Here is a 27,485-nt window from a genome sequence, read left to right as displayed (position 1 = left end):
AAAAGTCTCCATACTTAAATAAGTATGGGATAAACAAAGCTAAATAGATTTGTTTGTTGCGGGACTTATGAATGACTTTAATACACCTTTAATCAAGAACCCACAAGAAAGGCACAGGGAATTGCCTGTACTTAATTGATCATGAAACCCTATCACAAGATATTCTGAAACATAGTTTGAAAAAAATGCACCCAATAGCATAATCAATGAAATATAATTAAAAAAAGAAAACAGAACAAAAAGAAAAAGTACCCAAAGACTGTTCTAGTTTCTAATCTGTCAATCTGGGGGGTCTCCAATGAACCTTATCTGATGCCCACACTCCCTCCCTTGCCCCCAACCACAACACAGAAGACAACCCAGTGTCAAAGCGAATGCTTTAATGAGTATTACTCAGAGAACCTTGTCTCTCAACAGTGGGTGCCAGCTCCCACTGCTCCAGAACTTTTTGTCGGGAAGGTAAGCTGGCAACCGAGCGATGGGCGGGGGGAGTGGGACAGGGATCTGGAGTCTAAAGAGTAAGCTGGGGCCAAGGGAGGTTCAGGAGGCACCCTATCAGGGGCTGAGCTTCTAGAAGTTCAAAGGGGAATGGGCCTCAGGCTGGCCCCTCTTCAGGCATTCCTAGCAAAGCCACAAGGGGCTCAAGGGGTGTGGGGGTGCTGATAGGCACAGGGTGCGTGCGTTCGTGCTTGCGTAGGTCACTGGCACTCAAGAAGGCCTTGGGGCAGTGGGGGCAGGTGTAGGGGCGCACAGAGCTGTGTGTACGGCTGTGCTTGCGTAGACCAGCCCGGTCCGAAAAGCTCTTGCCGCACTGGGTACAGGGGAAGGGCCGGAGCTCTGGGTGTGAGCGCTCATGCCGTCGCAGTAACGTCAGAGTGGAGAACGTCTCCTTGCACTCCCGGCACACAAACTGTGGTGGCTTCTCATCAACCTCCTCACCCCCCACCTCACCTGTCCCCTCCAAGGGACCAGGAGGAGCCTCCCCAACCCCAGCATCTTGGCACTCCACATGCTCCACCGTCATGCCTACCACTTGCCACTGGGTGGCCATCACACCGCCTGATTCCGGGGGCAGCCCTAGCAGCCCTGCTGGAGGATCCGCTAGCCCTGCACCTGCTGCTGGGGCCACTGAGCCCTCGCCTGCCATGCTGACTGGTAGAGCTAGCCCCACTACCAGCTCCTGTTGTGGGGGAGCCCCTGTGGCCTCGCTATTTCGATGGGTCCGCTCGTGCTTCCTCAGGCTTGACGATACCACAAAGGATTTTCCACAGGCGTTACAATGGAAGGGGCGCTCACCCGAATGCACCCGGCTGTGCTTAGTGAGACTGGCTCTCTCAGCAAAGGCTCGCCCGCACTCCTCACAACGGAAGGGCCTCTGGCCTGAGTGCACTAACGCGTGACGTTTGAGGTCCCAGGAAGCCACGAACGTCTTGTCACACTGCAGGCACTTGAACGGCCGGTCGCCGGTGTGTACCCGCCGGTGCATGGCCAGATCCGCTGGCTGCCGGAAGTCTTTGCCACACTTCTCACAGCGGTAAGGCTTCACGCCCTCGTGTGCCCGTTGGTGGCGCCGGAAGCTCGAGGGGTCAGAGAACATGCGGCCGCAGCGTGGGCACAGAAAGGGCTTTTCACCGGAGTGAGTGCGCTCATGGCTCTGGTAGGAGCTGAGCTGTGTGAAGCCCTTGCCACAGGCTGGGCAGCGATAGGGCTTCTGTGCCGCATGGATCCGCTGGTGGCACGTGAGCGAGGATGAACGGGAGAAGCTTTTCCCGCACTCTGAGCAGAGGAAGGGGCGCTCACCAGTGTGGGACCTGTAGGAGTGTGGGGGAACCCAGCATGAAGGTGACAGGCCCATCACCTGACCCCTGCTGCCTGTCTGCACTGTTAAGTTAGGCGGCCTTAACATCCTGGAGGCCTTGGCCCAATCCCTTAAGAGCCACAGAGCTGTACCCCAGAGTAAGAAACCTTCAGGCTGGGCGTCTAGATTCCAGAAAAGACCCCTTTCTGCTCTCCAAAGACTTAAGACATATCAGGCCCCACTCACACTTCCTGTGCTCCACTCTGAGTAGTCCAACTTCAAGCCCTGACCCTTTCCTGCTGTCCAGGAACCCTGGCCAATCAGATCCCACTTACATGGGCGCCATCCCGAACCAGTCTGCCCCACCCCATCAAGCCACCAACCAACCAGGATCACCAGCTTCCCCCACTTACACACTACTCACTACCCATAGCTCCACCCTGCTTACCTTCCTATTGGCTCATTCCGCTCCTTAAGACCCAAGCCTAGGCCGCTCTGGTAATATAGCAGCCACTGTTGTCCCACCTCCACCCCACTGACCTGTTCTTCCTAACCCTTCAAGCGCCCTCACCGCTCATGGTTGCGCAGGTCCTTGAGCTCAGCATAGGCCTTGCCGCAGCGCTCACAGCCATAGGGCCGCAGGCCAGCATGTGTGCGCCGGTGCTTGCGAAAAACGGAAGGGTCGGCAAAGCTCTTGCCACAGTCCGCGCAGGTGTAGGGCCGCTCACCCGTGTGACCACGCTGATGGATCTTGAGCTTGGAGAGCGCGCCATAGGCTTTGGGGCAATGCGCGCAGCGGAAGGGCAGCTCACCAGCGTGCGAGGCCAGGTGAACGCGCAGACACACAGGCTGCATGAAGCGGCGGCCACACTCCGGGCAAGGGAAGGGCTTTTCGCCTGTGTGGCTGCGTCCATGACTGCGCAGCTCGGGTGCTGTTTTGTAGGCCTTGGGGCACAGCGGGCATGCATAAGGCCGAGGCTTAGCCGCTGCACCTGACACTTTGTCCCCACTGGCATCCTCTGCTTTAGGTTCTGTCTCTGGCTTCAGCTTCACCTCTGCCACCTCTTCTACACAGTCTACAGGCCCATGTGTGGCAGCGTGGCGCGCTGCCCTGGGCGCATTTGGAAATGTCTTGGTACAAGACAGGCACTTGTAGCGGCGGCCAGATCGCTTGTAGCCGGGACCTGTGGACCGGGCCTCTGCAGACTCCACCTCCATGGTCTCAATGCGCAAAGCTCCTCTGCAAGAGAACAAAGTTAGACAGAAGCCATATTCCTTTGCCATTCTCCAAGGACTCTCCCCTCATGAAGCCCTTCGTAGGGCCTCAGTAGGATCCTAACTTATCTGCATTTCCCACTCCACATCCTTCCTTTCATTCCTGGCTCTGACATTCTGCTCAAGTTTCCTCTCTGCTCTGTTCTCTGATGAAAGGAGTTGGACTGGGTGACTTCAGAGGGGCTAAGGGAGGAAGTTGGGGTCATCAAAATGTCCACCTGCACTTCCCTCCACAGCCTGAACTTTTCCAGACCCTGTGGCATTCCTAGAAGGCCCTGGTTCCATCCATCTCACCATCTTCCTTCTTCAGCTCAGCATCTAGGGCTTGTGCCAGGATCCAGGGTCCTATGCAAGGCTGCAGAATAGAGGTACCCAGATGTGGGTCTGGCCTGAAGGTCTCTAAGTGCCCAGGGAAGACAGAGGTGGGTCCAGAGGACGGTAGAACCAGTGGACTAAATATGGTGATCGGCACCATCTGTCTGGAAGTGATAGGTCCCCAGCATATTTATTTTGTTTTCCCCCTGTGGTTGGTTAGCTTTCAGAGGCAGCAACTGTTCACACAGATTTCTGGCCTTGCACAGCTGTAAGGAACTCCACCCCAGACAGGAATCTTGGTCCACCCTCTGCCCTGGAATCATTGTGGGCTCCTGCTCCCAATAGCTCTTGTAACGGGAAGCTCAGTCACTCTCAAGGCAGTTTGAACCACTGCTAGCAGTTAGAAGCCTCCGAGTCATAATCAATGATTCTGACCTAGCCAGCTGTCCTGAAACACACACTCTAGTGGGGGCCCCTTCATTCTCAGTTCAGAGCTCAAACACCCTCCACACAGCTGTTCTTGTGGATCATGGCTGGAAGGAAATAGGATTAGCAGCTGTATTAGTCCTAACACCAGCTCATACCCCCACCCCCATCCCCACCCCACCCCGGGATGAAGGGAAGAGGATTATGGCACATCCACTTAAGGAGTGCTCAGCAGCAGCTGCTGGGGTGGTCTGGGTGGGGGTGAAGATATGCTATAGAGAAGGGAGGGAAGCCTGGTGTGCCCAGAAGCTAGACTGGGAGGTAGGAAGCCTGAGTTCTCCTGCTCCTTTCTAAGCCTGTTTCCCCATCTGTACACCTCAGGGGTTGGTGGTTTCTAAGTTATGATCCAGGGAGGACACTGGAGCCCCGTGAGTGACCAGCAGAGACTGCATCTTTAGAGTCAGTATCCTTCTGCCTGGTGGATCTACTGCAGGCCCCCACCCCTACACATATAATCTAGTGTGCACTGGCAGCCAGCATATTCTCCTTAAAGTACCAAGTGACACTCAAGAACTTTCCATGGCTTCCATCACACGATGTAAGTTCCCAGGTCCTTCCTGGCTGTTACAAATCCCACCAATCCTTCCTTTGAGCCCCACTTCCCTCAGGAAGATCTTCCTGCATCTCCCGTTTGGATTTTTGGCCACAATGCCACATATCTCTGTTCCATCCTCAGCTTGTTTTTTTCACCTTTCCCACTAAATCCTGAGGCTGGAAAGTGAGTTAAAGGGCTTAAGGGCCAACTTTCTCCAAGGCTTGAATTACCCCTAGAGCTTCTAGGGCATCCCTCCCTATCTCTGGATGAGGCACTCACTACCTCCCTTCCAGACCATCTTTGGACAGTCTGACTGATAAAGTTTCTCTTTAATAAAATATGGTAACTCACATTTACAGAGCACTTGCTAAATAATAGGCAGTATCCTAAGCTCTTTTTTTTTTTTTAAGATTTTATTTATTTATTTTTAGAGAGAGGGGAAGGAAAGGAGACAGAGAGGGAGAAACACCATTGTGTGAGAAACAGTTGCCTCTCACATGCCCCCAACTGGGGACCTGGACCACAACCCCGGCACATGCCCTAACTGGGAATCAAACAGGAGACCTTTTAGTTCGCAAGCTGGCGCTCAATCCACTGAGCCACACCAGCCCGGACAGCAGCCTAAGCTCTTTACATACATTAACTCACTTAAACTTCATGTTGATGCCACACGTGCTATTATTAACTATTCCCTTTCACAGATAAGGGAACTGAGGCCCAGCGAAGCAATATGGCATTGTGCTTAATAACCAGCCCATGTCACACAGCTAGTGATTTTGCAGCTGGGAGCTGAATCCAGGTGTTTAACTTGCCTTGAGTTGTTAGGCCCTTGCTCAGTGATCTAGGCCCTCCCAGACTTATCTACTGCCTGGGCCAGCCCCACAGTGGCCAGACTCGGCTCAAGTCACACCTTCGTTTTCTCTCATCCCTGCAGAACTGCCTTGAGTCCTGGAGCCAGCACCCTTTATGTCTGTTTCCCTCTCAGGGGGCTGGACCTTTGGGTTTTGAGCTGCGGGCTTCAGTCTTCCTATCTGTGAACCGGAAACCAGATAGCTGGATTGGTAAATCTCTCCTAAGGCACTTCCCAGGGGAAGAGTTGGGTGTACCAGGTTGGTCCCAGCAGGCACCCAGCTCCATGAAGAGCAAAGGGCCAGGTAGGCTAGGCGTCCGTCTAAAATTGCACCATCATCTCCTCACTTCACAGTTCAGTGAGACCCTTCCACCCACCACTTCCTACAGTGGTGTTTCTCCAAGTCAGGTCTGTGAAACCCACACATGAGAACAATCATCCAGGGAGTGTGAGGCAGGACTCAGATATCTTTACCGTGAGCACACTCTGGGTCATTCCAACCAATACTCAATACTTAGGAACAAAAGATATACCTTTAGGGTCTTCACAGGTATCTAGGAGGGAGGTGTTTTTACTACACCCTGTGAGAGTAAGCTCCCATAAGGGAAAAAACCTGCACAAGAATATAGTCAAGGAGCCCTGACTCAAACCCAAGTCTTCAGCGCTCCGGGCTGGGCTCTTTCTCTCCAGCAGTCTTCTACTTAAGGCTTATTAGCCAAATCATTAGACTTTCTACTGCTCCCAGGACAAAGACCAGTATCTTTTTTATGGCCAGCAAGGTCCTGAACCATCTAACTCCTGCCTACCTCAACTCCCACTCCTCTTCCCTGGCTCACTAGGCTCCAACCACACAGGCTCCCTGTCTTTCCCTCAAAGAGCTAAATTCCCCCCACTTAAGGGCCTTTGCATGCAGTTCCCTCTGCCAGAACCACTATCCCCCAAGGATCTTTGTGTAGCTATCTCTTTGATTTTATTTGCACTTCAGGTCCCTGTTACTTTCTCAAAGAGGGTTTTCCAGACCACCTTTCTTAATGCTATCTTAATGCCCCTGCTAATCACTCCCTATCCTCCCCTCTCTTTAAAATGTATTTATTTTTAGAGAGAGGGAAAGAGAGGGAGGAAACACAGGTGTGTCAGAGAAATATCAATTGGTTGTCTATTGCACACCCTCAGCCCCCAACCAGGGACCTGGCCTGCAACCCAGGTGTGTGCCCTGATTGGGAATCGAACTGGTGACTTTTTGGTTTGAAGGACTATGCTCAACCCACTGAGCCACAGCAGTCAGGGCCTCCTCTCTCTTTAATTTCCTTTATGCTGTTCATATGGTTAACATTCCTTGCAAGCTTACCATGGGCCAGGTATCATTCTAAGAATTTTATGTACACTACTCAAGCTAAGCTTCACAACTACCTAGAAGTTTGTTATAGACTGATTGTGTGTTTGCACAGAAGAAAGACCACATGAGGACATAGCGAGGTGTCTGTCTACAAGCCAGGAAAAGAGTCCTCACCAGGAACTGACATGGCCAGCCCGTTGATCGTGGACTTCCCAGCCTCTAGCACCGAGAAATAAATTTCTGTTGTTTAAGCCCCTAGTAGGTGTTTTTTTGTTATTGGCTAAGTTAAATAGTATTATTTTCCCCATATTACAAGGACACTGAGGCACACAGAAATGAAGTAGTCATGGTCACAGCCCGTATTCAAAGCCGGGTGGGCTGCCTCCCAAACTCCTACTCTCTGTCCCTACGATTATTGCTTTGGTAGCACTTACACATTTTATGGCTTGATTATTAATTCTCTGTCTCCAGCACAAGAGTCCATGCTAGCTAGCAAAGAGCCAGACAGGCTCTTCTGTATCCACTACACCTAGAACTGTGACTGGTGCCCCAAAACAAATGAAAAGAATCGACCTCTGAGATGGAATTCAAACCCAGGCCTATAGCCTCTGCCTCCCCCACAGTAAGCATTTGTGAGAATGTCTATCCACAACTATTTAGTAACTGAATTTCTCTGCCTGTCCAAGTTCCCAAGGTCCAAATATCACCCCTATTTCCCACAATGGCTTAATTGCTCTAGTGAGGGAGGTTTGTCTTTGCTTCATTACCGCTTAGGAGAGGGATGGAGTCCTGCTGTCTGAACAGGCTCTAAACGCCAGGGATGGAGAGATTTAATTCCCAGAGAGTGTAGGCTAGAACCCTGCAAGCAGGGATGAGGTGAAAAAGGAGCCACTATTTATCCACTGCACTTCAATTTCCCATGTCTAAACAAGCAGTCACCCACAGGCCTCACAGACTTGGTGAGACGGTGGATGGGGAACTGTAAACCATGCAGAGGTGACAGTTAATTAACTCCTAGGCCCCCAGTCTGGTCAGTTCACAATCTAATCCTTATCTATTTTTCCAGCCTCAGCTCCAGCAAATTTCCCCTCCCTACAGCAACCTAAGCTCCAGCCACAATTCTCAAACTTCCCCACCTAAATGCATCTCCACACGTACTGTCCTCTTTTGCATCCAAATACCGGCTTTCCCAGTGCTCTCAGCAATTAGCAGAAGTAAGGGCACTACGGCGCTCTAGGCCCCAGTTTTCTCAGTAAAATGGGGCTTCTCAGGTATGTGGGAGTTTGAAGAGCATTAGGGCCTATCACACACATTGAGGAGCGCCCAAGAGTCGCAGAAACGCTGCGCTTCTTGCTCCCCGCAACCAAGACGTATCTGCGTTCCCGCCACACAGCCCGGCAGGGCAGGGCTCTGAGCTGACTCGTCTTGGCATAAGCCCTGGAAAAACGTGGTAAGGAGTGAAGGAAGAAAGAGAGAATGAATAAATGAATGGACCGAGTGCAGGGGCTGGACAAAGACCTGCAAAATGGCGTTCTTTAGGACCGCGGAAGGAGTGGCCAGGACCTCGGCCGGGGAGGGGGCCGCAGGCTCCGGGTCCGTAGCTGGGCGGGCCACGCGCCTGGGACAAAAGCTCGTAACATGGAGGACTCTAGGACCCCCGGGCCCACACCGCGCGAGGCGGGCAGCTGCGCTGGCGGAGTCCAGGCGTCCGCAGCAGCCCGCCCGCGGGGACAGTCGGCGGGTTCTAGGACCCGCTGGGCCGGGAGCGCGCCCGCGCCCTCCCGGGGCCTCACTCCTCCCGCCCCGCCCGCGCTGCTCGCGCCAGGCCAACCCCATCCGCTCTCGGCACCCACAGGAAAATAGGTTCGCTCGGATTTCGTCCGTCCTGGGGGCGCCCGAGGGTTCCCGCGCCTTCCTGACGGTATTTCCTACCTGAACGGACTTGGGCTGGCTCCTTAGCGTCAGCAACAGCTCCTCTCACCAACAGAGCCTCGGACACTGCCAGGGAGAGGCAGGCACTAGGACCCAGCGTGCGGGAAGGGGAGGGTAAGGAGGCGGGGCCGGCAGGCGGAAGTGGAAGGGAGCTTCCCCGGATAAGGAGAAAAGCAAAGTTTACCAGAATACCCCCGGCGGAAAGTGGCGGAGAAATAAATTGCTGGGGGTTTCTGTGGGTGCTAAAGACAGGAGACGCCGGACAGTCTTACTGTGTACACCGGGCTGTTGTTAACTTGGGGCCAGATCACAAAGAACTATAAGACGAGAGGACAGAAAGGCCATACTCAAGCTATGTAGTGCCTAAATTCTCTTACATTCCACAGCATTTCCCTTAACAGCGAGGAGTGCATGAAGCTCTCTCCATCTGTCTTGAGGAGTTTTTCAGGGAGCCTCACTAAAACTGTCACCGAAGTACGGAAGCTATGGGTGCAAAACCATTTTCCCCCTCTCCTGCGCTCAGCCAATATGCACTAGATCAACTCTAACTGCTCTTGCCGGAAGTGTGGCTAAGGTTAGTACTAAACGACGCCGCGCTTTGACCTGTGTGGGCGGGGTCAGAGTTGCGTTTTAGCTACATCTGCCTTAGCGCCGGAAGTGTGTCTATGTAGAACGGGTGCTTGAAGGCTGGTCAGGAAGTGTTCTCTAGGAGGAGGTTTCACCGGGAAGCTTTTGGGGCTAGAACACTTCCTGTTTCCTAGTAACAATAGGAAGTGTCCGCGGAGCTGGGGGTAGACTCCTGGCTCTTGCCAGCTGCGCCCTCTCTGCTCTGCCTCCTTCCTTCTCCCCCTTCGCCTTTCCTTCTTTCCCTCCTCTCCCACATCCTGGGAGCCCTGGCGGAGCGTGCGCGTGTCGGAGCGCGAGAGCTCCAACACAGCCACCCCTTGGGGCGCGCGGCTGCAGTTAGGGTGAGGGTCCCAGTGCGCAGGCGCGCTCCCGTTCGCGGTCCTCAACTGACGCACCCGCGGCGGGAACGAGAAGGGGCCAACTGTGCGAGGTAGGGGTCCTAAGAGGAAATTGGCCGAGAAGATAAGTGAGGCGAGAGGACTCAGTTGGTCAGGAGATCGTACGATCAGTAGAAGAGATTCAGTCTTGAGCGACGGGCTTTATGAAGTGAGAGCTCGGGGAGCAGCTTCAATGAGGGGGTTTAGTCGGGGATGGTTGTTATTGGGGTCCGATGGAAGTGAAGAATCAGTCAGAAAGCCAAGGTGATTTAGAAGGGACAGGGTCATGCTATGGAGAGGGCAAAGGCTTTTGGAAAGATTACCTCAATCAGTGGTTTTGCTCGTGTGTATACTGGAACAACTGGCTTTGCTGTGTTACAGAGATTAAGTGACACAATGAATATTCTTTATTTAGCACAGTGCCCGGCACATGGTAGTGCTCAATTAGCATGCATTGCTGTCATCATCAGTATTATGACAGGAGATAGAGAACTGAGAAGGGGGCAGTGGTGAGGCTATAGTGAGGAGGTGTAGGAAAGAAAAAGGTAGGGGTAAAGAACCAGAAATAGGATGGAATTTCCATGATGGAAGATAGTTTGGGTTTGGGGAAATATGTGCAGGAAGTGACCAATAGAGTCTTTTAGAAAGGAGACTTTGTGACCCTAAAAGGATCACATAGGAGATGTGGGAGAGCTAGCCGGCCCCTTCTCTGGAGGGGACCCCTAACTTCATCTCTCAGGCCTTCATCTGTCTGTCAACTGGAGAAAGGCTGCTTTTTCAGTGCCTCTAGGCTACTCTGTTTAGCTGAGGGGTGAAGGAGGGAGGACTGGACAACTCTTACTGAAAATCCTAGAAAAGGTTCAGGTTTCCTTTAAAGATGTCACAGGAGATGGATAGATTGTTTTAGAATTACAGAGAGCTCTGACTTGGTAGCTCAGTCAGAGAGTTGACCTGATACATCAACAGTATGGGTTCAATTTCCAGTCAGGGCACATACAAAAACCAACCAATTCATACATAAATAAGTGGAACAACAAGTTGATGTTTCTCTTTCTCTAAAGTCTCTCTCTCTTTTTTAGATTATAGAGAGAAGATAGGGGCAGTAGAACTTTTTGGATTTGGTCTGAAGAACAGGTTAATAGATCTGTGATCAGTGGTCAGTTCCATTCCTCCAAACTTTCCTCATCTATACCTATTAGGGAAGCTCCCATATTTGGGGAGCTTGTGTATAGGGTGTCCTTAAATGATGGTGCTTCTAGATTAGATCCAGTAGAAAGCAGGTCCCTGGGCATTGTTGCTTAGGGAACCTCTCTGTGACCTGTGGTGAACTTGTTACCTATAGAACCAAGACTCAAAGTTAATTCAGGCCTTCTGACCACTGCTCCTTCTTCCTAGGCCTTGGCCCCACCACCAGAGGAAGATGCTGCTACTACCTGCCTGTTCTTCCTGAACCTCCAGGTTTCTGCCACACAGTCCCATGGAGGATGCGCCCACCTCACTCAGCTGCTGTGACTGTCAGTGCCACTTTTCTAGCCTCCTGGAGCTGTCAAGGCACCGCGAACTGCTTCATTCATCCTCCAACCAGGACAGTGTGGAGGCTGACACCATCCCTCGGCCCTGTCAGCAGTGTGGAACGGGCTACCATCACCCAGGGAGCTTGGTCAACCACTGCTGTACCCACGAGACTGGCCTTTTCCCCTGTACCTCCTGTGGCAAAGACTTCACCAACCCTATGGCCCTCAAGAGCCACATGAGGACTCATGCTCCTGAGGGCCACCCCAAGGAAGCCACTCCACAGATACAGGGGGAGACAGTGTCCACTGACTCTTGGGATGAGAGGGTTGGCCATGGAGAAAGCTGGGGAAGTCAGAAAAATGCTGAAGAGACATCTGCTTGTGCATCTGGGCCTGACCACATGGCAGCTCTGCACACCTGGGAAAATCCACGCACCAGACTAAGAGAGGGCTGGGAAAGCCAGCCAAATCCTGAGGAGGGTGCAGAGGGCTGGGGGCTCACCACCAACTCTTCCAGAGCCCCACCGCTCCCCACTCCAGCCAACAGCCTCCTTAGCAATTTGGAACAGTACTTGGCTGAATCAGTGGTGAATTTCACAGGGGCCCAGGAACCCACTCAGTCCCCTCCTGCTGAGGAAGAGCGGCGGTACAAGTGTAGTCAATGTGGCAAGACTTACAAGCATGCTGGGAGCCTTACCAACCACCGCCAGAGCCACACTCTGGGCATCTACCCTTGTGCCATCTGCTTCAAAGAGTTCTCTAACCTCATGGCTCTGAAGAACCATTCCCGACTCCATGCTCAATATCGGCCTTACCAGTGTCCCCACTGCCCCCGTGCGTTTCGCCTTCCCCAGGAGCTGCTGGAACACCAGCAGTCCCATGAAGGAGAAAGGCAGGAGCAGCTGGAGGAAGAGAAAGGGATGCCCACCACCAATGGGCACACAGATGAGAGCAGCTGGGACCAGCTCCCTAGTACACTGATGCTGAATGGCTCTGGAGAGCTGGAGGACAGTGTCCTGGAGGAGTACCGACCTTTCCGCTGTGGAGACTGTGGCCGTACTTACCGCCATGCTGGGAGCCTTATCAACCATCGCAAGAGCCACCAGACAGGTGTCTATCCCTGTTCCATCTGTTCAAAGCAGCTGTACAATGCAGCTGCTCTCAAAAACCATGTGCGGGCTCATCACAGACCCCGGCAAGGACCTGCGGAGGATGGGCAGCCATCTGAGCCACCAGCTCCCATGCTGTTGGCTGAAACCACCCACAAACAGAGAGAGGTCCCCACCACCACCCTAGACTACCGGCCCTATAAGTGCAATGAATGTGGTCGGGCTTACCGCCACCGGGGGAGCCTGGTGAATCACCGCCACAGCCATCAGACAGGAGAGTACCAGTGCTCACTCTGTCCCCGCAAGTACCCCAACCTTATGGCCCTGCGCAACCACGTGCGGGTCCATTGTAAGTCTGCTCGCCGCAGTACAGGCTCAGGGTCTGAAGGTCCCTCCAGCCATCTCAAGGTGGAACCTGACCCAGTGGGAGCAGAGGCAGCCCCATGTTCAGATCAGGGGAATGGGTGGAAACATAAAGAAGAGGCCACTGATGTTTCTCCAGTAGCAGATAGGACAGCACCACAGATAAGTAGCATGTATGGGATGCCCTTTCAAGACCGTGAGAGCCTTAAACAACATGGCCAGACCCATGGGGCAGGGGAAAATAGCAGAACAAAGGCCAGGGTGTCACCTCCTCGGGCATTTGCTTGCCGAGACTGTGGAAAGAGCTATCGCCACTCTGGCAGCCTTATCAACCACAGGCAGACTCACCAGACTGGGGACTTCAGCTGTGGGGCCTGTGCCAAGCACTTCCACACCATGGCTGCCATGAAGAACCATTTGAGACGCCACAGTCGACGGCGGAGCAGGCGGCACTGGAGGCGGGCTGGCAGTGCTGGGGGTGGCAGAGAAGCCAAACTCCCATCAGATGGGAACTGGGCCCAGGAGTTGGTAGAAAACAGTGAGGGCGTGGACTGTCCCCAGGACCCTTCAGGGGAAAGGCCTAGTGGAGCAGAAAAGAACTTAGAAAGTGACATGGGCTGTTTGCAGGCTCAAGCTGAAAGAGACAAATGTGGGCTTGAGAGGGATGAGGCCTGTTTCCAGAGTGATAAAGAGAGTAGAGGTCCTGAGAAAGGACTGGAAAAGGAGGCCTGTTTTGTTGACAACTTGGATATCCCAGGTGATGAGGAAAGCAATGGGACACGCTCCTGTGATGGCCTCACTGGGGTGGATGAAGACCAGAAAGTAGCCACTGGCCAGCCCAGTTCCTCCTCCCACTCTGTTGAAGATGTCACTAGCTGGCAGGCTGAAGTTTCCCACACATGTTCTGACTGTGGACATTCTTTCCCCCATGCCACTGGCCTGCTGAGCCACAGGCCCTGCCACCCACCAGACATCTATCAGTGCTCCCTCTGCCCAAAGGAGTTTGACTCTCTACCTGCCCTGCGTAGCCACTTCCAGAACCACAGGCCTGGGGAGGCAGCCCCAGCACAGCCTTTCCTCTGCTGCCTCTGTGGCATGATCTTTCCTGGGCGTGCTGGCTACAGGCTTCACCAGCGTCAGGCTCATGACTCCTCTGGCATGACGGAGGGCTCGGAGGAGGAGGGGGAAGATGAAGGATCAGCAGTGGTGGCTTCCACTCTCAGTACCCCACTGCAGCTCTCAGAAGCAGAGCTGTTGAATCAGCTGCAGCGGGAGGTGGAGGCACTGGATGGAGCTGGTTATGGGCATATCTGTGGCTGCTGCGGTCAGACCTATGATGACCTGGGGAGCCTGGAGCGGCACCACCAAAGTCAGAGTTCTGTGAACACCACAGACAAGACTCCCAGCCACTTGGGAGAGTCAGGTGATGCCACAGAAATGGTTGCAGGTGGTGTGTTTGAGGGTACAGTGACCTCTCTCTCTGCAGAGCATGGAGTCACAGAGTCTGGAGAGGGAGTAGGTTCCCAGGTTACAGACAGCCTCTGCATGCAGGTTGGGGAAAGTTCTCTGGAGGACCAGCCCCGCCCCTTCCGCTGCAACCAGTGTGGCAAAACCTATCGCCATGGGGGCAGCCTAGTGAACCATCGCAAGATCCACCAGACTGGAGACTACATCTGCCCTGTCTGCTCCCGCTGCTACCCCAACCTGGCTGCCTACCGCAATCATCTGCGAAACCACCCACACTGCAAAGGCTCTGAGCCCCAGGTGCGGCCCATCCCAGAGGAAGGAGGCAGCAGTGAGCCCCAGAATGTGGCAGAGGAGCAGCTGGGGCAGGCAGAAGTGGTGAAGTTCCAAGAGGAACTTAAAGTAGAGCCCTCAGAGGAGGTGGCAAGGGTGAAAGAAGAGGCCTGGGAGGATACCACTGTGAAGGGGGAGGCGATGGAGCTAAGGTTGGAGACTGCAGAGAAGGGCTGCCAGACTGAGGCTAGCTCTGAGCGGCCCTTCAGCTGTGAGGTGTGCGGCCGGTCATACAAGCATGCTGGCAGCCTCATTAATCACCGGCAGAGCCACCAGACTGGCCACTTTGGCTGCCAGGCCTGCTCCAAAGGTTTCTCAAACCTCATGTCCCTCAAGAACCACCGGCGCATCCATGCAGATCCCCGGCGATTCCGCTGCAGCGAGTGTGGGAAGGCGTTTCGGCTGCGGAAACAGCTGGCGAGCCACCAGCGAATCCACATCGAGCGGGGCAGGGGTGAGGGCACCCAAAAACTGACTCGGGAAGATTGGCCCTTCCGGTGTGGGCAGTGTGGGCGGAACTATCGCCATGCAGGCAACCTCCTGAACCACCAGTGTGGCCATGAGACAGGCCAGTACAGATGTCCTACCTGCCCCAAGACCTACACCAACGTCATGGCCTTAAAGGACCACCAGAGGCTGCACTCGGAGAACCGGCGGCGGCGAGCAGGGCGATCCCGGCGGGCAGCTGTCCGCTGTGCCCTCTGTGGCCGGGGCTTCCCTGGCCGGGGTTCTCTGGAGCGGCACCTACGAGAGCATGAGGAAGAGACCAAAAGGGGTCAGGAAGGCCCTGGTGGCACAGAGGGCAGCAAGGGGAACCTGGCTGATGACAAGGGACTAGAGGACAGATCAGGTGTTACTGAGTTAGGACCCCAGTTGGAGTATGGAGCCACGAGGCCAGGGGAGCAGAGTCATAGCCCCATCCAGCAGGCAGCAGGTTCAGAAGCTACAGAGCCAGTATCCTCGGGCCTGGGGCAAGCAGATGGGTGGCGAGGAGATGGGGGACCAGTGAATCATATTGGAGATTGGGCCCCTCAAGGTCATGTACTGACCAAACCAGAAGACGAATCAGGGGACAGTGTCACCATAAACCCTTGCCACCTTGGCAACAGCCAGCCCAATGGACCTAGTCTGAGTCATGTGGATAGCTGGGACAATGGAGGCAGTAGCCCTCAGCTCCAACCAGAGAGCCACCCCTTTTCCTGCTGTCGTTGTGGTAAGACTTGCTGCCAATCAGAAGGCCTCTCGAACCACCACACCCATAAAACAGACAGCCACTATTGCCTGCTTTGCTCCAAGGAATTCTTGAATTCTGTGGCCACTAAGAGTCACAGCCACAACCACATAGCTGCCCAGACCTTTGTTTGCCCTGACTGTGGCAAGGCCTTTCAGTCCCAACATGAACTAGTCAGCCACCTGCCAACTCATGCCAGGGGCCTTAGTCAGGTGCCACCCCAGATAGAGGATGCCAGAGGTCCTGAAGCTGGGACTGTGGAGGATGAGGTGGATCTCCCTCATCAAGGAAAAGCCCAGAAGGTCCCATCAGGTCCCCCTAGGACCCCAGGAGAGAGTACTCAGAAAGCTAATGGAGGGCAGAGAGTAAAGTCCACAGTGGCTGAAGATGAAGAGCGGCCCTTCCGCTGTGCCCAGTGCGGGCGTTCCTACCGCCATGCTGGTAGCCTGCTAAACCACCAGAAGGCCCACACCACTGGACTCTATCCTTGCTCTCTCTGCCCCAAACTTCTACCCAACCTGCTTTCCCTCAAAAACCATGGCAGGACCCACACAGACCCCAAGCGTCATCGCTGTAGCATCTGTGGCAAGGCCTTCCGGACAGCTGCCCGGCTGGAGGGCCATGGGCGGGTCCATGCACCCCAGGAGGGGCCTTTCACCTGCCCTCATTGTCCCCGCCACTTCCGCCGCCGCGTCAGCTTTCTGCAGCACCAGCAGCAGCACCAGGAGGAATGGACAGTGGCCAACTCTGGTACGTGGGTATGAATGGGCAGAGGACTGAAGGACCCCAGAGGAGGTAGACATGATGGAGGGCAACATCTGGCCCCAAGGTGATGGGAGAGCAAGGAGTGAGAGGAGATGGTCACGTGCATTCTATGAGGTGGTCAGGAAGTTGGGTATAGAAAGAAAACTAGTTTGAGGATGCTGCCTTTTGGGTGGTCTAGATATGAGCCCCTGAGTCAGGTAAATAAATAGCATGGTGGGGTGGGGTAAGGAGTGGTCATGGGTAGAGGCAGCCTTCTAGGCTCCTCTGCTGTGCCAGAACCAAAGAGTAGTCTTTCTGTTTTGGAAGTGGAGGCAACTGGGTACCGTCTGGCTACTACATCTGGGAATCCTCCTGATCCAGCCAGTTATGATTCCCAGAGACAGGTGATCTAGCTTCTCTTTCCTGGAGTAGGCAGGGAGCCAGGGAATGAGGAATGGGGTGTGGGAGGCACTCCCCAGGCTGGACTTTGTGGTTTCAGTACGGAGAAACAGGGTCATTGATTGGCCCCCAGCCCCCTGCCCCTCTTTCCCTACATCTAGTCTCTGCTCCCCCTCCTCTTTTCTTGGAAACTAGACCTTCGGTCCTTTCCTACCAGTATTGCCTCACATCACGTCTCCTTCCCTTTATTCAACCCTTTTCTTCTTTCTCTGCTGGGTATGTCCTTTTTAGGATCCAACCAAACCACCCTTTCTACCTGCACACCCCCTATGACCAGCACATGTTCAACTAGAGGACTGAGTCACAGATAATTGTTTCTTTGAAGCCAGGCCCAGCTGGAGCAACAACAGTCATTAACCCCTATCTCCCTTCTCTATCAGGGAATCTCCAGATTCACCTCCACCCAGCCGGGCTGGAAAATGAGGCTGTGGAGGAGTGGGACAGCCTGTTCCTTCAGCAAGCACTGGGCTTGTTTGCTTCACCTCCTCTAGAGATCTCCCAGGACCCATTCCATTTAGTGGCCACCAAGGGTGGGTGTCCTGAGATGGGAGGCCCTTGACCAGAGAGTGTTAGGGAAGGAGGGGATGGTGGGTGAGATTCCCTTGAGAGAGCTGGTGAGATGGCTTTCAGAATAAAAGATTTCTTGTGACCTCAAGGGAATGAGTGAGGAGCCAGTTAGCCAAGTCTGGGAAAATAATTGGAAGTCCTAGGATTCTTGGGTTGTCATACAAGTTCCTGGGGCCATGGGCAGGGCTAGGAAGGGGAGTCAAGCTGTGTGGAGTGGCTCCCTCAGTAACCTCTCTCTCTCTTCCCCCAGAAGCTTCAAAGGCATCAGCGGTGGGCCAGTCATTGCCCCCTCCACCCACCTCCACGACCCCACTCCTGGACCCTTCACCCCAGTGGCCTGCAGATCTCAGCTTCTCCCTCTGAACTTCAAGTCTCCAAAGATCAGAGTACAGGGCAGGAGTGCTGGTTGCAGGGAAAGGCTTGATCTCCATGTTCTACTCAGGAGTAGTTTGGGCATCCCCATCCATTCTCCTCTCCCCTTGCAAAGAAGACCCAGATCTGACTTCTTTCCCAAGCAGGGGTGAGGTGTTCCTCGTGTCCCTGCCCTTGAAGGACCTCTTTCCCCAGCCTTTGTCACTGTGCTATTCATTATGACCAGTTCTGCGAGAAACCTGGTGCCAGGGTCTGCCATGATGTCGGGCCACCTTCACCAGCCAGATTCCAACACTAGGGAGAGGCAGATTCAGCAAAAGCCAGGGGTAGGATCGTTGCCTGTGGAAGGGGGGCCTTTTGCTACAATTTGTAACTTATTTTCTAAAGTCTATTTTGTAACAATTTATTTAAGTTTTAAAAAAGGAAAATCACACCCCCCCCACCCCCCAAAAAAGGTTTTGAAAGTATGTGGCTGGTGTGATTGTATCTGAGGGGATGGAGAACAGGAAAAGCTGGGACACCTGCGTCAGAGAGCAGAGGTGAGAGTGGGGAATATCCACAGGGGACATCTCCCTGTCCTGCAGGGTTGAGAAATGGCAGCTGATGATCCGGGCAGGCTCCTTCCCAGAGCCCACTGAGCTGTTGGGCCCGCCCCAATGTCTGGAGCTGTGAGTGAGGCATGCAGGGGCTGAGGCAGTGATGTGAGGCAGAGCCACCTGTCAACAGCCAGCTGGTTGGCCCATCAGGGAGAGGAAGCGGGGGCGGTGGCCTCATCTTCACAAATCTCCCTCCCTGGAAGGAAGAGGGAAGAGGTGCTACTTAGCCCCCATGATGGATGAGAAAACAGGTTCAGAGAGGTTGGAAGGTCTGTTCGAAGTCACAAAGATGGAGAGCCAGAATTTGAATCCAGATGGATCTATTGTTCCATCCCACCCAGGGCAGCTAGAGGTGACTCAGAACAGCTCTTTTCCTAGACAGAGAGAAGGGGTCTGGAGAGGGAAGTGTCAGCAGGAAGGCCCCAGGGCCACATACTCGTATTGGCCAGGCAGCTTCCAGTCTCAACCTCCGGCTCTGGCTCCTCAGTGAAGTAGACCTGCCAGTCCAAACTGCTGATCCAGTTTTCATAGGCGGGGAGTGCTGTGAAGACCGCAGGCTGTGTGGGGCCTTGGCAGGCATCTCCAAAGCTGTGTAGCCCAGCCAGGAACCATGTGCCCCGCACCTCATGCACCAGTGGTGTCCCAGACAGGCCCTGTCAGAGTTCAGGTGGCACTAGGTGACTTCCTCTTACCCCTAGGCAGCTGCAAGGGGCAGAAGGGGCTAGGGGCTGGCCTGAGGCTCTGGCTTTTTGGGTGCCAGTTGGCAGAAAGGCTGAGTTTCAGGTGAGAGGCAGGTCTTGTACATGAGCTGTAGGGTGAGGATGCCAGGGGTCTGTGGGATAAGGTTTGGAGGACTGAGGCTTACCTCACAGCGGGGTGGCTCACCCACAACACTGGTACACACCATCCCTGGCAGAATGGGGATACTATTGCTTCCAAGGGTAGTTTGCAGCCGGCTGCAGGCTCTGGGCCCCAGGAAAGTGACAGGCACTGTCTGAGGGGAGCTGGTGCCTGTGGTGAGGGGGCAAAGACCTGGCTGCCCCAGTGGCCTCTAGGCTGAATGGACAGCTGGTGGTGGCCCCACCCTACATACCTGCTCCTTGGTGGGCCAGCCCCAAGACCCAGCCACGTTCCCCATCAGGCAGGTGGTGGTTAGCATAGGGCAGGCAGAGGGGCCGCAGGCTGGGACCTAATGTCACGGGCTGGGCCAGTAGCAGGAGGGCCACATCGTAGCCCCCCTCTGGGTGGGTGTAAGCCCCATGCAAGATGAGTTGCTTGAGGCTGTGTTCCTCTGGTCCAGCCCCAAGCCTTACGCTCCATTCCTCTGGGCTCTGACGCCTGTGCGGAGACAGCACTGACAGCATTGGGTGGCAGGGCTGCCAGCAAGGATGGGGGGTCACAAAGGTGAGGGAGACAGGGCTCACCCAATGAAGCAGTGGGCAGCAGTCAACACCACCTCCTCTGATACCAGGGCTCCACCACAGGCCAGCTTCCCCTGGTGCTTCAGCCTGGCATCCCAGGGCCATGGGGAGGGGGATTCTGCTTGGGCACCTTCTCTTCCCAAGGTTCCGCAGGCTGAAACAGATTACACCATCTGCCTTCTTGCAAAGTGCTCACTGCATGCCAGAACCTGTGCTAAGCGCTTCCCATGTACTATCAGATCCTCACAACAGCCTTTAAAGTTGAATTTTGTTAGCCTTGTAACCAAAGTTCAGAGAGGTTAAGTGACTTTCTAGCTCAGTAACTAGAGGTACGTAGATTTGATATTCAAAATCCAGGGCCTAAGCTTTTAACCCTGATGGTCCAGCCTCAAGGGAGTAGCCTGCTCATCATTTCTCCACTCCATCTGTCTGCACCACTCCAGGCTTGGACTGGCCCCAGAATTCCTGGCTCACTAGTGCTTCTCTTCCCATCAACACAACTTCCGTCCAAGGAATTATTTTGCATGCAATTTGCATGTTAGTCACTTTATGCTAGAATTCTGAGTGGGAGCCATGCCCTGTCCAGTCTCACTGGGTCCCTGCTTGGAAACTTGCAGCTAACCTCGAAACCTTTCAGCCAGATCACAGAGACCCCTCTTCTTACCTAAACTCCAAACCCATAAAGTTTTGAAGTGTCTATGCCTCTCAGCCCTAAATGGGGCTGTTCCCATTGTAGGGGCTCAAAGGGTCGGGCCTTAAAGGCCCCCTAGTTAGCATATGGCAGTTGTGGATGCCCTGTGTCAATTATTCTAAGTGGCTTCTACCAGCTGCCCAGAAGTCCTCATGCAGGCCTGGGCATCCCCACATGTCACACTCTTAACAGCCTCTGCTCTTACCTACACAGCTGTCCTCATCACTGATCTCCAGGGTCTCTGGGCTCTGGGTCAGAAAGGCTGCCCCCCAAGCTCGAGCCTGCAGCCAAGAGCTGTGAGCAGCCATGTTGGTCAGCAGCACAGGAGTGTCTTCCTGGGCACAGCTTGATGTGAAGCTGATGATCCCAGCCTGAACCCAGTGTCCATCAGGCTCCTGGCACAGCACGGGACCCCCAGAATCTCCCTGGAGCAGGCAACGGAGTCAAGGACAGACCATGAGCCCCAGCCCTGGGCAGACATCCTCTGCAGCCCTTCCACCCATCCCTGTGGATTGACCCAGCCTGAAGCCAGAACCCCTCCCTTTCTGCTCCCTTCCCCTCTCCTCCCCCTCAGACCTGACAGGGCCCCTGCACCCCAGGCTGGGCACCCCCACACAGCATCCCAGGCCGGGCTGGGCTGGCCAGCAGCCGCTGGTGCAGCCTGTTGTAGAGACAGTTACACGTGGGGCGGCTGATTAGACGCAGGCGCAGATTCCGTAGGGTCCTGGGAGCTGGCAAAAGACAGGAGATTGGGGCCAGAGTCTGGGCTCTGGGGAACAAGGGAGACTAGAAGCAGGGACAGCTGGCAGCTGAGTCTGTGTGACCATGGGCAAGTGGAGTGCCTCTTTGGGCTTTAGTCTGGGACAGCACTTACCATCATTGGTGTCCTGATCCCAGCCAGTAGCCCAGCAAGAGGTCCCAAAGTGGAAGCGATGGGCAGATCGGGGCAAGCAGAGGGGTGTGTGGGCCGTGGGGTGGGCGAGCTGTAGCAGGGCCAGGTCTGAGCCCTGGCTGTAATGGTTATAGGCCCTGGGAAGCTGCAGAGCAGCCACCCTCACCTCCTCAGCGCCTGGGCTCAGCCCCTCACGCTGCAGAGAGCCCAGGACAACTGACCAGGAATTCAGTTCTGTCACTGTGGCCCTGGAAGGAGAGGGACAAGGCCCAGTCATGGAACACAAAGGGAGACAGTGACACCAAAGAAGACAGAACAAGGCAGGTGAAAAATGGATAAGTATCAGCCCATGGCTTTAAGCAAGGTCCTTCCTTCTCCCGAGCTGTTCTCATTTGTAAGGCTTCTACCATGAAGGTCGTTAAGCTTTACTTGATAATGAGTATCTGGCACATAGCATAGTCTAAATAAATGCTCTTTGTTATTTCAGGGGCAGGGATCCCTCTGGTGGAGTTTGGGGACAAATCACCCACCCTCAAAGCCAGAAACCTTGTCTGACCCCAGCCACAACTCACTTTTCAAAGCAGTGGGCAGCGGTGAGGACCCAGGTGTCTGCCACCAGGGACCCACTGCAGATGTGGATGCCCTGTCTCCTCACGCTGGCCTGCCACGGCCACTCGCCACGCCCTGTGTTGCCCTCCTGAGGTTCAGGGGGGCCAGGGCCACGCTGCCCACAGGCTGTAGAGAGGGGTGGGTCAGGCTAACAGCAGGCCCCCATCCTGCCCTCGCCCAGAGTCTGACCCGGATCCAAGTGAGACCCAGGCCCCATGTGTGCAGAGCTTACCACGTTGAGCTGCTTGAAGACCTAGGAAGAGAAAGACACAGGTGAGACGTGGGGAAGCCTTGCCTGCCTGGCCCAGCTTTGGTGGAGGTGACAGTTGGGGGACAGGGCCTGGGCCCTTGAGTATGACTCTGTGGCTACCTCACCAGCCCCTCCCAGAATGAAAATATTTATATGAGGTCAAGAAACAGCTTTTATTAGGACCTCTTCAGAGCATATGCTCCGTAATTAATTATCCTCCCTCAGCTGTGCTCAGCACGCCAGGGCCCAAGGAGCAGGGCCCAGGATTTAGATTGGGACTAGGCCATCCCTCCTCCAGGCTTCAGAACCCCCAACTCCTGCCCTCGCCACTGAGTCAGGGAGGCAGCCTATGTAAGTGAGAGCATTAGCTTAATTGTGCCCTCAGCAAAGGAAGCCTAAGAGGAAGGATTAGAGTCCTGTGTCATGTCCAAATGAGGGAGGGCTCTGAGGGATTGAGGCTCACCCCACCCATTCTGACGACTCAGACTCCTCCACCTTTCCAGAAACTGCCAGACTCTCCCAAGGAGTCCCCTGCCCTTCCCCATAATAGGCACACACAAACACACCCATTGAGCATCTGAGCCAGGAGAGATGGGACATATGTAAAGACCAGGGAACTGAGGCTAAAGGGCCTCAGAACTTGCCTAAGGTCTCCCTGGAAGTAGAGAGGCAAACGGGCACAGGGTACACACACAGGGTACAGGCACTATGACAGTTCCTGCAGACAGACTATAATCCAGCCCAAGAAAATCACCCATTTTGACACAGGCAGCCACATTCATCTCCCCACACACACAGGCAGACAGTTATGTCACTATAAGTAGACTGTCACCGTACAGGCAGTCTTCCTCACACACACACCAAGCTGCAGAGGCTGCTGTGGCAGAAGGTGTCCCCTGAACCTTCACATACCACTTCCCCACCCCTCAATCACAAGTGGCTCACCCTCTATGAGGAGCACAGCTCCCAGGATAAGCAGCCCTGGTCCCCAGCTCTGCTTCATTGCTGTTCCAGGCCACTCTGCTTGTTGCCCGTGCTGTGGTTCTCAGGCCACCTGGGTCTCCATAGCTCCACCTCTGCTCCGCCCCCAGTTGGCTAGGAGTCAGGTGTCATTGCTTTTCCTGGGCTGGCGGGGAGCCAGCGGCTCCTAGTTCTTCGGCTGTAGCTGTGTGACCCTGGGCTATTTATTCACCAACATTGGCTGGGCCTTAGCCATGGCCAGACTACCTGGGTTCAAACGCCAGTTCCCCCACTCACATGAGTAACCTTGGGCAGTTAGCCTGTCTGTGCCTTGTCTGAAAAACTCAAGACTTTTTTTTAACGTAAAAATACTTAGACCAGAGCCTGGCATAGAGTAAACCTGCTCCCAGCATGGAAGCTACCCTCCCATAACTATGAAGGGTACGATGGGCAGGCCCTCCCAGTTCTGTTTTCACTTCAGCTTCCCCAGCTCTCTCCCAGGCCCAGGTCCAAGTGGATTCCATATACCTTCTCCCATCTTGCTTCAGATACAGTGTGTTCAGGGTTGGCTGTCAAGAGGCCAGGGCTCTCGGCTACTTGCTAGCTATGACTGGCTCGTTTCAACACCTCTCTGGGCCTGCTACCTTTCTGGCATTCAGGGTGACAGTCGTGCCCACCTTTCTTGCTGGTGGTGGAAGACTCAGTCAGGAGGGGAAAGCATTCAGGGTGCATCATTTTTCTCTTCCTGACTTCTACCTTAGGCCAGCCCAGACTGTTCAGGAACCCTAACGCCAACAGAGAGGCAGCTGTGGATAGAGGGCAGAGCACTGATGCTGGAGCCAGAGGGCCCTGGTGAATTAAAATCCTAAGGGCTCTCTAACTCCCCATCCAGGCGCTAGCTGTGTGATCTTAGGCAAATTGCTTAGCCTCTCTGTACCTCAGTTTCCTCATCAAGATAGCGATAATAATAGTACCAACATCATACCATTGCTATAAGAATTAAGTGAGTTCACACATGTCATGTCCTTAAACAGTATTTGGCATACAGGTAAGTGCTCAATAGATACTAGGAGAAACAAATCTAAAACATAACCTGTCTACCACCCCAAGACTATCTTGGGGTGGTAGAAAAGGCAGCCAGAAGAGTTAAGGTTACACTATAAGAAGAACTTCCCAGCAAGCGTGTGTAGAACCAGAAGGGCAGCTTGCCATTGCAAGTGCATGCTTAGCCCTTATAGGAGAGGAGGCCTGCCTCCATGGGCGTCAGGGACAAGCTGCCAGCCTATTTCCTGGGGGTGGGGGCTGGTGGCACTCCAGGTCTTGCTGACTCCTCATGCTGGAGAATGAACGAACTAACCCTTCCCAGGCAGGCCCTCCACTCTCCTGACTCATATCCTTCCAGTCCCAGAGGAGGCAAGACTCAGGGAGGCCCGACACTTAGGATCCCTGGCAGACAGGTGGCTCAGACTTGGCCAGTTTAAGAAATTTTATTGCTTAGAACCTTCCCTCTTTGGGCAATGGCAGAAGCTTTGGAAACCAGTCCTTGGGGACAGAGCCAGAGGCAGTAGGTGGAGGAAAGAGTGTGGCACATTTGGTCCATTGTCCTGTGTCGGGAGTATGGTGGAAGCGGGTTGTAGACTCTTATATGGACCCAGACATGTCCCCCTTGGGCAAGGTCGACATGCCAAAGCAGAGCATAAGAGGTCAACCTGGGTTGGGGTAAGGACTCAGTGCCCCTTGACCTTGTTCTGGGGTCCCTGGACCTCCCAGAAGCTGAGCACCATCAGGCCCACATTGACGGCATAGGTAGTGATGCAAACAATGCAGAAATCATAGAGCACGAAGAACAGGATCCAGGCCAGGTAGACAGAGCCAGCAAGAGACACTAGGGAACTCAGCAGCAGCAGGATAGATACCCAGCGGCCCCGGAGGCAACCTGCAAGGGAAAAAAGGGTCAGATGTGGGCTTCAGGGACTGGCCACCTCTAGAACATTACCATGACTTCATGGTGCCACCCAGACAGCAGAGGCTGTGGGAGAAGAGTCTCTAAAGTAAGAGGGTCTGACAGGCCTCACCAAGGCCTTCACATTCTTATCTGTTCAATGATCCCCGGGGCCCAAATAGTGAAGTTTCCCGCTGACATTTCATCTACATGAGATGAAAGATAATCCCTTAGATTCCTGCCTCCCCACCAACACCATCTGAAAAGAACTTCTGAGTCTTTCCTACTAAACTGGTGTTGAAAGGCTCCTATCAGCTACCACCCCTAGAGTGCTCAGTGATGAGCAGCTGCCAGTCAGCTAGCTTTATGAGTCCCCCAAATTGCAAGGGTGGGGCTGGGCTGGCCAAGGAAGGAAGGGCTGTCATGAAGGGGTGGAGCCTGCAAGGAAGGGACAGGGACAGTTACCTAACAGCAGCTGTAGTGTATAGAAGATGCAACCGAATACGCTGTTGGATTGATTGAAGACACTGCCCGGCCCCAGTACTTGTTCCACCAGTCCGAAGCCCTGACCCCACCTGGTGGCGGGGGGGGGGGGGGGGGGGGAAGCCCAGGTAAGGAGTGTCAACCCAGTGCCTTGGGCCCTGTCCTGGAGGGGTGATTTCCAAGAAGCCACCTGTGCTGGCCTCCTTCCCATTGTCGTCACTCCTCCCATCCTAGCTCGAGGTCAAGGGTCGATGACCTCCTGGTGAAGCTTCCCTTTGGCCACATCAGGAATCTGTGTGTTAGCTCTTATCTTCCCCTATTCCCAGGACCCGTGTGGACATGGTTCCCCCTTAGGCCCCTCTTTTCACCCTAGACCTTCAATAATTTATTTAAAAAAAATTATGTATTGATTTAAGAGAGAGAAACATCAATTTGTTGTTTCAATTACTTATGCATTCATTGGTTGATTCTTGTATGTGCCCTGACCGGGATCAAACCCACAAGATGGCAAGGTGGGAAATAACGGTTGACCTTGCTTTACTTAGTCACCAGAGACTGGGAATCTGGGGCAGAGTTCTGTCTGCCCTGGACCTCTTAATTCTCCAGCTTCCTGGCTGCCCATTCCCTTCCTCTGTATTCAGTCATCCCAATAACCCCAGGCCCTCAAGCACAGCCATACATGACCACCTCATCCCCAAGCACAGCCATACTCAGGATCACCATCGTTTATTCTACATTACCCGCCTGCCAAGTAACCGTTATTCCCTGGAATCCAGATCCACATGTTACTCCCCAGAATAACTGCAGTCCCCAGCACTGCCTCCCACTCCACCCCGCATTCCTATCTCCGACACAACCACAACCCATTCACCAGGCAGTGCCCCCTTAAGCAGCCCGGCCCCCCCATACATCCGCTTTCTGGCACGCCAATCCCAGACTCCAGAACCATCTGGCAACCTGGCAGCCATGCACACCTGGTCCCCACGCAGTGCTCCCACGAGCAGTCCGATGCCCCAAGCCTCCCACTCCCACGCGCACCTGGAGGAGAAGACGCGCGAACAGCTGATGGCGGTGCCCACGTCGCAGAGGGCACGGTAATCCCGGTCCCGGGCGCGCGCCGCCTTCACATGCAGCGCGTAGAGAGAGAGCACTAAGCCTGTGAGGCACAGTGCGAGCCTCGCCCAACCGGGGCTCCCCCAGGTAGCGCCCATGTCTCCGGGTCCGGCCACAAGAGCCAGCCGCAAGAAAACCAGCCACGGAGCAGGGGCGGGACAGGATATGGTCACTCCCTCTCCCACCCTTCTGGGTGAGGGACATCCTGGTCTCCCACTCCCTGATCCAATTGGGTTTTCTTGGGAGTTCGTAGGCGTAGGCGTTTTGGCGAGGTAGCAAAACAGCGAGGAATGCTGTTACAGGAAAATCAGATTAAAGGTCAGGGATGGGTAAATACGGACTAGGGGGCATGCCAGGCATTATGGGACTTGTAGTCCGAGCAGCCGCTATGCCTCAAGGGAAATGGAGTCTCTGGAGTTTTAAAAATTACCTATGTATATTAATTATGGCTAAGAGTATATAGAGGAGACCCCCCACTCCCCCCAATGCGGAACTATCCTCTGGAAGGCGGGCCCCTTATAGTACAGGCTTCCCCTTCTAGATGAGTGTTCCACGAACCCATCTGTATCAGCGAACCGGCTGGCATTGCTGTGAGAGGCTGCTTGGCTTCCCCAAAGCTTTTTGGAAGACTCTTTAAACCCTTTGCCCATTCATAGTGGGTGACTTATGAACGCACTTGCCCACACCGTGCTGAGTGTTCAGAAGTTTTTAACCAAAAAACAGCATGACATCCGTGCTCCATCCTCCCTATTCACCCGATCTCCCCAGAGTGACTTTCTCTCCACCCCACCCCATGAAAAAAGTCCTCAAAGGGAAATGTTTTGCTGATGTGGAAGAGGTG

General features: G+C 54.3%; 4 protein-coding genes across 9 annotated transcripts; 1 reads left to right on the top strand and 3 right to left on the bottom strand.

The window, feature by feature from the left end:
* Positions 1–365: 365 nt before the first annotated feature.
* On the bottom strand, positions 366–8,686 carry ZNF668 (zinc finger protein 668). 2 transcript variants are annotated; one of them, XM_045195374.2, is made up of 3 exons: positions 8,114–8,686; positions 2,370–3,038; positions 366–1,811 (listed from the first exon to the last, which is right to left on the bottom strand). In XM_045195374.2, exons 2-3 carry the CDS (start codon positions 3,014–3,016, stop codon positions 596–598), a joined length of 1,863 nt encoding a protein of 620 aa, XP_045051309.1. In that variant the 5' UTR covers positions 3,017–3,038; positions 8,114–8,686; the 3' UTR covers positions 366–595. The 2 variants fall into 2 exon arrangements, with proteins under 2 accessions (XP_045051309.1, XP_024416230.1); XM_024560462.3 differs by having other exon boundaries at positions 8,528–8,686.
* Positions 8,687–8,962: 276 nt separating this feature from the next.
* On the top strand, positions 8,963–18,142 carry ZNF646 (zinc finger protein 646). 4 transcript variants are annotated; one of them, XM_045195372.3, is made up of 4 exons: positions 8,963–9,101; positions 10,927–16,295; positions 17,129–17,278; positions 17,566–18,142. In XM_045195372.3, the coding sequence occupies exons 2-4, from the start codon at positions 11,009–11,011 to the stop codon at positions 17,676–17,678; spliced, it is 5,550 nt and encodes a 1,849-aa protein (XP_045051307.2). In that variant the 5' UTR covers positions 8,963–9,101; positions 10,927–11,008; the 3' UTR covers positions 17,679–18,142. The 4 variants fall into 4 exon arrangements, with proteins under 4 accessions (XP_045051307.2, XP_045051306.2, XP_045051308.2 ...); XM_045195371.3 differs by lacking the exon at positions 8,963–9,101 and adding an exon at positions 9,209–9,584; XM_045195373.2 differs by lacking the exons at positions 8,963–9,101; positions 17,129–17,278 and adding an exon at positions 9,209–9,584 and having other exon boundaries at positions 17,569–18,141.
* Positions 18,143–18,217: 75 nt separating this feature from the next.
* Positions 18,218–24,437, bottom strand: PRSS53 (serine protease 53). The gene is made up of 11 exons (XM_045195375.2): positions 23,092–24,437; positions 22,129–22,149; positions 21,860–22,022; positions 21,270–21,535; positions 20,972–21,126; positions 20,601–20,820; positions 19,708–19,858; positions 19,377–19,621; positions 19,149–19,294; positions 18,720–18,936; positions 18,218–18,479 (listed from the first exon to the last, which is right to left on the bottom strand). The coding sequence occupies exons 1-11, from the start codon at positions 23,147–23,149 to the stop codon at positions 18,430–18,432; spliced, it is 1,692 nt and encodes a 563-aa protein (XP_045051310.1). The 5' UTR covers positions 23,150–24,437; the 3' UTR covers positions 18,218–18,429.
* Positions 24,438–24,574: 137 nt separating this feature from the next.
* On the bottom strand, positions 24,575–26,944 carry VKORC1 (vitamin K epoxide reductase complex subunit 1). 2 transcript variants are annotated; one of them, XM_024560415.3, is made up of 3 exons: positions 26,570–26,938; positions 25,514–25,623; positions 24,575–25,042 (listed from the first exon to the last, which is right to left on the bottom strand). In XM_024560415.3, the coding sequence occupies exons 1-3, from the start codon at positions 26,740–26,742 to the stop codon at positions 24,834–24,836; spliced, it is 492 nt and encodes a 163-aa protein (XP_024416183.1). In that variant the 5' UTR covers positions 26,743–26,938; the 3' UTR covers positions 24,575–24,833. The 2 variants fall into 2 exon arrangements, with proteins under 2 accessions (XP_024416183.1, XP_024416184.1); XM_024560416.4 differs by lacking the exon at positions 25,514–25,623 and having other exon boundaries at positions 26,570–26,944.
* Positions 26,945–27,485: the final 541 nt, after the last annotated feature.

This window comes from Desmodus rotundus, chromosome 1 (assembly GCF_022682495.2).
Source record: "Desmodus rotundus isolate HL8 chromosome 1, HLdesRot8A.1, whole genome shotgun sequence".
Lineage (NCBI taxonomy): Eukaryota > Metazoa > Chordata > Mammalia > Chiroptera > Phyllostomidae > Desmodus > Desmodus rotundus.
The sequence above is the reverse complement of the archived record's forward strand: the minus strand, read 5'-3'. Positions and strand labels throughout refer to the sequence as shown.